This window comes from Lycium barbarum, chromosome 1 (genome assembly GCF_019175385.1).
Source record: "Lycium barbarum isolate Lr01 chromosome 1, ASM1917538v2, whole genome shotgun sequence".
Lineage (NCBI taxonomy): Eukaryota > Viridiplantae > Streptophyta > Magnoliopsida > Solanales > Solanaceae > Lycium > Lycium barbarum.
The window spans coordinates 72886051-72895266 of record NC_083337.1 but is presented as its reverse complement, the minus strand read 5'-3'; the positions used below and the strand labels follow the sequence as shown (position 1 = coordinate 72895266).

The following is a 9216-nucleotide window of genomic DNA, read 5'->3' as shown; positions in this document are numbered from 1 at the left end:
GCTCGCGTGTAACGGCCACACGGACCAACGACTACTCGGACCAACAGCCGTACGGACCAACGGCTATACGGACCAATGGCCACGAATGCTCGGGTCACCGGGCTTGGTCGCTCCAATGACGAAGAAGGCAGATCAGTCGGTCCCCTCGCTCCACCGGTTTGCCTCGCATCCGGTTTTTACCGTATACAGATAGGACCAGAATTGACTACACTTTTGAAAGATATAACAAGTGAGTTTGCAAAAATGGAACTTACGAATTTTATTAAAGAGTAAAAGGTTTGGATTCCGAGCCGAGGGTCTTTCGGAAATAGCTTTTCTGCCCCACAAAAGTAGAGGTAAAATCTATGTAGATTCTGCCCTCTCCAGATCTCACTTGTGGAATTACACTGAATATGTTGTTATTGTTGTGAAAGGTTTGGCTTTGTTAAGAATATATCGGACAATCCTAACTTGGCAGAAAAAGTTAGGTCGATCCTTACTCAACACAAAAATCTAGCTAGTTAAAAGATGATAACTTTCTAAGAGTATATAAAGAAATTAAAACTCACGCCTTTAATCGGTAGTCAACCCTAATACTCCACGACACGAGCACGAAATAACATCTAATGGAGAACAAAGGTGCCCAAAATTATAGTATTGGTTAAGCTAATTTAATTATAAACATTAGGGATGGGTCTGACTAGGAAACAATGTTAAAAAGATAGATTTTTGGTCTAATTCAATTACAATAGCTAGCTCAAAGTCGTGATGATTAAAAGACTACACAACTCATTCTCTTAACCAATTTTCCAATGAAACAGAAGAAAATATCAAACTGAAGCAATTTCTTCCCTCATGGCATGCGCACCATTAACTATTTATCTTATTATTCATGGTTGGATTTATTCGCCCTTGACAGAGAAGTTGACTTCATATGCCCTGATGCAACTACCACAGCCTTTTAGTCCTTCTCATCTTGTTCATTGTTCACGCCTTCTTTGTTGTACTACTTGGAGATTGCAAGTACGACCATCTTATGTATAAGCACATAAGAATTTGATTCTAATTTCCAACTTGACTTATAATTTAGACTCAAAGATCATATTTTATTAGTAATAAGTTCATGCGAGCGGACAAAGCTAACTGCATTTGAAAAACACAAATCTAATTGGTAGATCACATTTTCTTGTTAACAACTTCAATGTTATTTCTCAATGTCAATTTAACACTTCTTTTATGCTGTCACGCCATTTAAATAGAACGAAAAGGGGAAATAGTGACACAACAAAAAAAGAAAATAGAAAAAAAATCAGTTAATTACTGTCATCACTATTAAAAAATCACTATTTCCCAACTGAAATTTCTAACTGAAAAAAGTTAGTGGCTATTCCACAGATATTTTGATTGAATGAATGAGAAAAGAAAAATTAATATTAGTGTTTTCACACGAAAAAATGAGGAAGTCTCTCAGTGTTTTAATGAGAACTTGTTTCCCACCATGCGTTTTCCCCTTGAGCTGGTTCGATGGTAACAAAGTAACAAAAAATATTCATGTTTTATAACAAAACTTTCTCACTCATTGTCGGTGAGAAAACCTTCTATTTCTAACGGTGCATGAGACTTTGCCCCACATTTATCAAATACGAGATCCATGGGCACCTTACCAGGTTCCTCTCCTCTCAGACATAATTGACTACTACTTTGAAAGGTATAACGAGTTTGCAAAAATGAAACAAATGATTTTTGTTTAAGAGTAAAAGGTTTGGATTTGTTAAGAAAATCTAGGAAAATCCTCACTCAACATAAAAAGTTAGATCGATCCTAACGCAACATGAAGGTGTTTGATTATACATATTTAGAGTTTAAGAGAAAATAAAGAAATTTTTGAACTTCTGTCTAAAATAAGCTATATAAATTTTTATGACTATATATAAGACATCTCATTAAAGGTAAAATGAGAAATTCAATGTTAAATTGTTAATAACTATAAAGTGATATCATTTTTTTCTGGACGAAATAAAAATAAAAGAATGTCACGTATATTAGAATGCGAAAAGTATATAAGATCATACAAAAGAGACAAACTCGCACCTTTAATCAATATGGAATTGTAGTATAGTAGCATTCCATGAAAAGGGCAAGAATGAGCACCTAGCGGGTCTCAGTTTGACTAAGCACAAAATTTAAAGAATAAAAAGAAAATTTTAAATTATATGATTTTAAACTTGCCATGTAAGATGTTTGTATTGTCAACTTACTTTATATAAAAAAAGACACTCTGCAATAAAAAAGGAAAATAAGACACTAATTGAGACAGAGAAAGTATTGGCTAAGCTAACATCAGATGGCTGTATATCTCCTAATCAGAAGTCTAGCTCAACTGCAACAACCAGCTCAAAGTCGTGAGGATTAATATTCAAGAATTAAGACTTTATAGAAATATTATACACCCCGTGCTATTCGGTGGAGCAACGCTTTCAACTAAAAAATTATTTGATATGTATAAATAATATATTCAGAACTCGATAAACAAAAAAAATATATGATCCAAACTCTATAAATTAAAAATCCTGTTTCGCCTCGACCCATATTCTTAACCAATTTTACAAGAAACAGAAGAAAATATTAAACTGATGAAGCAATTTCTTCTTCATAGCATGCGAACCGTTAATTATTTTTTCCTATTATTCATGGTTGGATTTATTCCCACTTGACAGAGAAGTTGACTTCATATGCAACTACCACAGCCTTTTTTTCTCTCTCTTTTTGTCCTTTTTCCATTTCTCACTCCTTCTTTGTTGTACTACTTGGAGATGGTAAGTACGGTCATCGAAGTATAAGCAGATAAGATTTTGATTATTTCCAACTTGACTTATAAAATAGACTTACACATCATATTTTTATAATAAGTTCATGCAAGCCGACAAACTAACTGCATTTGAAAAACACATAAATCTAATTGGTAGATCACGGTTCTTGCTAACTACTTCAATGTTATATCTCAATGTCAACACCAATAAAAGGTCATAACAAATAAAAAACAAAAGTTGGAAGAAGAGGACAATAAGATCTATTCTTCATCGTTAAAACATTTATAAAGTATATTATTTCCGTCACAATGTATGTAACACATTTTGTTCTCGAAAGTTAATTTGACAAATTCATAAAGTAAAATTAGATTAAATTAACTCAATATCGTAGAATTAAAATTGAAAAACTACATGCAAAGTATTATAAGTTGCACTTTATCTCATGTCAATGTGATGAAAAAATAGATTTTATAATATTGGTCAAATTTATATTGTTTTAACATCTCGAAAAGTGAAAAGTGTGACGTAAATTGTGACCGAAGGAGTATATATATCATATGATAAAAAAGCCGGCATAAAGTTAGATAAACATTCATCGACTCTTGAGCTGCAACTAGTGATACACGTTGTACTTGTGTATAATAAATGTCAACTATTCCCTGAGAACAACTAGTTAGTCGTGTTAATTAATTAAAATCTTATAATATCAATCTCAAATTTCTATTTAAAAGCAGCAAACAGTATTTGTGAAAACCACCATTTCTTTTTCATAATATAGCGGAAACCGAGAAGGAAGAAGAAAGATGAAGCTAGTTTGGTCTCCTGAAACAGCCTCAAAAGCTTATCTTGACACCATACAAACAGTAAGCAACAGAAGATTCGCTTTGGTTTTTTTTTCTCCTCTTAACTTCATTTTTTTTATTCAGTGCATTAATTGTTTTTGGAATTTTATTCGTATATGCAGTGTGGAATTTCAACAAAATCCAGTGTTGCAGAATTTTTATCAGCTATGGCTGCAGGGTACAGCGCAAAATTAATAGTTGAAGCATGGAAAAGTGATAAGATCAATGCTGACTCAATCTCCACAAGCATCGGCCTAGCCATCGCGACAAAACACAATTGTGGAAGGTATGTAGACCGATTTAACTGAATTCAGTATTTTTGACACGATATATATATAGTTTCAAACTAGTATTCTCTCTGTCTCAATTTATGTCGGAACGTATGATCAATCATGATGTTTAAGAAAAAAAAAAATTTGAAACTTGTGTTTTCAAACAATTCATAATCATTTGTTTGTGGTTATAAATCATCTCACTGAGGGTAAAATGAGATTGAATTTTAAACTTAAGTTGTCAATTCAGAAATATGACATACGTTTTGGAAAAGCCGAAAAAGAAAAGTGTGCCACATAAATTTAGATCAGAGAATATTAACTTTTGAAATCATATACTCCCTCCGTCCCAATTTTTTTTTGAAGTGCTACTATTTGGGGAGTCAAAATAATTTTGTCTTTGACTATAATCTTCTCAAACTTAAAAATTATTTGTATCAATAATTATGTTGACTCGTAGTACTTTTCTTAAAATACATATTTTAAGAATCTACACCCGAGTTCTTGGTCAAAATTACGTATTTTAATCCTCATCGCCAAACATCTTCACATAAATTGGAATAGAGGGGAGCATAATTTCAAAAGTACAATTTGTTAAAACTTTGAAAGTTAAACTGATAAATTTAAATTCTGAATCTGTCATTACAGATACGTGTGTGTGGTGGCGGATGAAGAGTCAAGACTAGAGTATGTAGGCGCCATGCAAAATTCAGACGTGTGCTTGCCAGAAGTGGTGGTGGGACAGGCAGAAGAGGTGATGGAAAGGCTAAATGGGGTTGATTTTTTAATTGTGGATGAGAGGAGAAGTGACTTTATTTCAGTCTTTAACAGTGCTAGATTGAGCCATCGTGGTGCCATTTTAGTATGCAAAAATGGAAGCAAAATAAGACATATAGAGACTAGCAAGTTCTGTTGGGATAATGGAGTTCTTGATAGCAAAGTTTGTGTTGTGAGATCGGTGACACTTCCATTTGGGAATGGATTGGAGATTGCATATATAGCAAGTAAAGAAGGAATTCAAAAGGCTCGAAAAAACACCAACCGTTGGATTAGGCACATTGATCGAAGCTCGGGTGAGGAGCATGTTATTCGACGATGAATTGCATAGTTAATTTTAATCGTGATGTCCGAGTCAGGTACTTATAATTAATTCATCAGAGCCTAACTTAGGTGTGTTTAGCCTCGTCATGATCGAGACCTCAAGTTGGAATATATTTTATTTTTCTTTGTATATATATAAGATAGGAAACATTAGTATTTGGTTTATGTAAGAGCCATCGTTATTAGGTTTTTGGTAACGCCATATACTCTAAACTGTTTGTGGTTGCAACGCTTTAAAACTTTGTGCCCCTGAAGGAAAGTATAAGTTCTTGGTTACCGAATACACTTGCTTTTTGGTACACACTTCGTACTAATTAATGTGGTACTTTTTATTTTTTTAGTTAACCCCAAAAAAAAAAAATATGTTTTTATATTTATTACTCCCTCCGGTTCATTTATTTGTCATGTGTTTTTCAAGTCTCTTATAATAACATTAATTAAAAAGGTAATTTGATTTTATTCATATTTTATTTTATCTCAATTTAATATTATTCTCTTTTTCACTACAATAGTCTTTTTCCACATTTATTGTGTAAGGATAAAGGTGAAAATAAATAATAAATTATATCTTGATTTTCTAAAATAACAACTAGTTTGGACCAATTATTTAGTAAGCACAACAACTAAAATGGGCCTGAGGGAGTAACAATTTAACTTAAACTTCACATCTTACCCTTATTGAGATGCATGATTTCTAGCTGCAAAAATATATATTACTTGATTTTAGCATCCTTTGCTTTCTATAGTAGTCGAATTAATCTTTGCGGTACTTTATCTTTCAACTAGTTTAACACCGAAATGTCTCGCTTAATTTCTCTTTCCTTCAATTGGACTTCTGGCACTTGGCTAACTAACGGTAATTCTTGTACTTATATCAAAACATCTCAAACCTCTTCTTTAATGATTCCTTTCCTTCAATTTACTCTTAAAGTTTCTTATTCTTAGTTCGGCTAATAACTTAGGGGTGAATTCAGAAAATTGTCGAAGAATAACAAAGATTCCTAGTCATGCAGCGAATTCGAATCTTTTCATTCTTTCCTTTGTCTGTAACCTTCATTCATCCCTTTTTCCAATAAGAGCCATCACTGTCTACCTTTGGCCAACCTTACTAATTTATTAAGCTTCCTCTTATCGTCACCGATCACATAACTTCCTTTAATTAATTTATAACCGCAATTTCTCGTACTTTTGTCCTCAAGGTCCTCCTTGATTTCCTTTGCTCTTAAAGTGCTCTTTCCCGTTTGCCGCTTAATAATATCGACCTAGAAGTTTGCAGAACATTCCACTATGAGTACAAACTCATCTTATATATATATATATATATATATATATATATATATATATATATATATATATATATATATATATATATATTTCTAGGGTGGAACTTTCCCGTACTCGTTAACTTCCTTTCCCATATCAATATCTTTTTGTTATCACTTACTAACCAATCTAATCTATAAATCGTAATACTGTATTTGAGTTCCTAATGTCAACTTTCTTTATGTTTCTAATAGGTCCCAATCCTCTGAAATCTCGAATGCAACTCATCCCAATTTCTTAACTACTAATCATTTTTCGCTCTAGGGTTCCTCCTTTAAATTAAATTAAAATCACTCTAAAACTTCACTTCGAAAGCATCGCATAGTTGTTCCTTCAATCATGACTTACCAAACGGCCGATGGTCACATTTTTCCTTTACTCTTCCTCTATAGACATGCAAACAATTCAATTTGTAAAAATTTCAGCAGAGTTTCTCCTATAATTCATACTACCTCATTCCTACACACAGCCCAGAAAACACATCCAATGCCCTACAGAGCAATTACAAATACCCATAATATCTTGCTCAAGTTCTTATATCAACGTCTATTCATATTAATAAAATAGGAAACATACCTTTCGAATGAACAACTTCAATTCTCAACAATTACCTCATAGCGGCATAATCAACTGCTTGTCCATGATCAAAACATTTGTGGTTAGAATCAGGGATATTATATCCTATGATTTAGCTCTATGGTACAATCTAAGATAAGAAAGAAAGGTCAATGGTTCCTAAATGCATTCCCTGCAGCCTCTTGTTTATAAGTGTGGCACGTTTCACACCCATAAACAAGACTCTACTAGACACGGCTCGTAGACATTCCCTAGGACGGACTGCTCTGATACCACTTTGTCACACCCCTACCAGGAGTATGACGGGCTCCGACCCGTAGGCCGGGAACCACCTGACTTATCTGTTACTTTGAACATTATAAACCATAACTCAAAGAACACCTGCACGCAGAAAAGGCCCAACACAGGAATATCCGATCATTCAGCACATAGGTTCATATGCGAACCGACAAGGTCGCCACAACATAACGTATATCATAAAGCCGGCAAGGCTAACAGTAAAGTATCAAGAGCTCAAAATAAGGCCGACAAGGCCACCAATATATTATACAACAATATGAACCGGTGGAGCTATAAAACATCTAACTGTACACACACATCTACGAGCCTCTACATAGAATACAGATGATCATAAGGACAATACCAAATAGACTGTAGCTCCGAAGTTAGTGGAGTGCTCCTGAGAATTCGCTGATAGAACACCTACGGGTCTGATCCGTCTCTATGCCTACCTGGGGGCATGAGCGCAGGTAGGCAGGGAGACGGATCAGACCCGTAGGTGTTCTATCAGCGAATTGTCAGGAGCACTCCACTTACTTCGGAGCTACAGTCTATTTGGTATTGTCCTAATGATCATCTGTATTCTATGTAGAGGCTCGTAGACATGTGTGTACAGTTAGATGTTTTATAGCTCCACCGGTTCATATTGTTGTATAATATATTGGTGGCCTTGTCGGCCTTATTTTGAGCTCTTGATACTTTACTGTTAGCCTTGCCGGCTTTATGATATACGTTATGTTGTGGCGACTTTGTCGGTTCGCATATGAACCTATGTGCTGAATGATCGGATATTCCTGTGTTGGGCCTTTTCTGCGTGCAGGTGTTCTTTGAGTTATGGTTTATAATATTCAAAGTAACGGATAAGTCAGGTGGTTCCCCGCCTACGGGTCGGAGCCCGTCATACTCCTGGTAGGGGTGTGACATAAGCTCTCCGGCAAAGACCTCGGAGGCTCCACTCTCTCACTTATCATCATTTCAAATGCAATCATTACAGGTCAATAACACATGAATTATGGAATGTGTGCCATGCATGATTCAACCTCATCAATAACACAAATATAGAAGCCATAATAATTGCCATGAATGTAAATCATAATTCTGGTTATCAGTATCAACCCCTCCACATTTCATAAGACCAATAAGATAAGTGAGATATCCAGAACTAGAGAGAGTCACATCAATACATGGAAATCACAAAATAAGGCGACAAGCCCACTTCAATTCAAGAAAAACACAAGTATGGCAACAAGCCCACATAAAAAACTGACAATAAAAACCTAGTAGGAATACAACTCCACACCATGCCCGAAGGGCTATCACGCTTTCTCCGTCAATCACTACTATATATTTATGATTCGCTAATCGAAGTCTAGACATGAGTAAACCATAAACTACCTCGAAGCTGAGCAAGTGCCACAACTAGTCCGCTAGAGCCTTCGGTCACGCCCCAAATCTAGAGAGGCAAGGCCGACACCCAGTACCATACTTGGCTCGAGCAAACCACTCTTTTTACCCATAACTATGGAGGGATAACCCTCAGTTTAGGCCGATGAGGCCTACCTGCCAAAATATAATACCAACAAGGCCGACAAAGTCGCATTCTGAAACGTCAGTAAATGCTACCTGTCGCATCTGAGAGGGAACATACACCCAAAACATATATACACATAACATTGTAGGACGACAAGGCCGCCTTGAATGTCTGCAACCAACAGTACCAAAATAGACATATATAAAGGGACGACAAGGCCACACTACAGACATATTATATAAAAGACTCGTCCACAAGCTTCTAAAGAGTAAACAACCATATCATGGTCGGGACAGGGCCCCAAGCTACCCATCATGTCTATAAACACAAAAGAGAGAGACTCCAAAGCTAGACCTGGCAACTCCGGATGAGTGGAGTATACCAATCAGCTGATGTCTAGTCCTACCTACTGGGGTGGTCTATCTGTCTGTCTGTCAGCACTTTCAGGCATGAATGCAGTGCTCCCAGCAAAAGGGACATCAGTACGAAATAATGTACCGAGT

General features: G+C 35.5%; 1 protein-coding gene across 1 annotated transcript; it reads left to right on the top strand.

Moving 5' to 3' along the window:
• The first annotated feature begins 3592 nt into the window (after nt 1-3592).
• On the top strand, nt 3593-5002 carry LOC132612250 (uncharacterized). Its single transcript, XM_060326557.1, has 3 exons — nt 3593-3652; nt 3754-3917; nt 4552-5002. The coding sequence occupies exons 1-3, from the start codon at nt 3593-3595 to the stop codon at nt 5000-5002; spliced, it is 675 nt and encodes a 224-aa protein (XP_060182540.1).
• Nucleotides 5003-9216: the final 4214 nt, after the last annotated feature.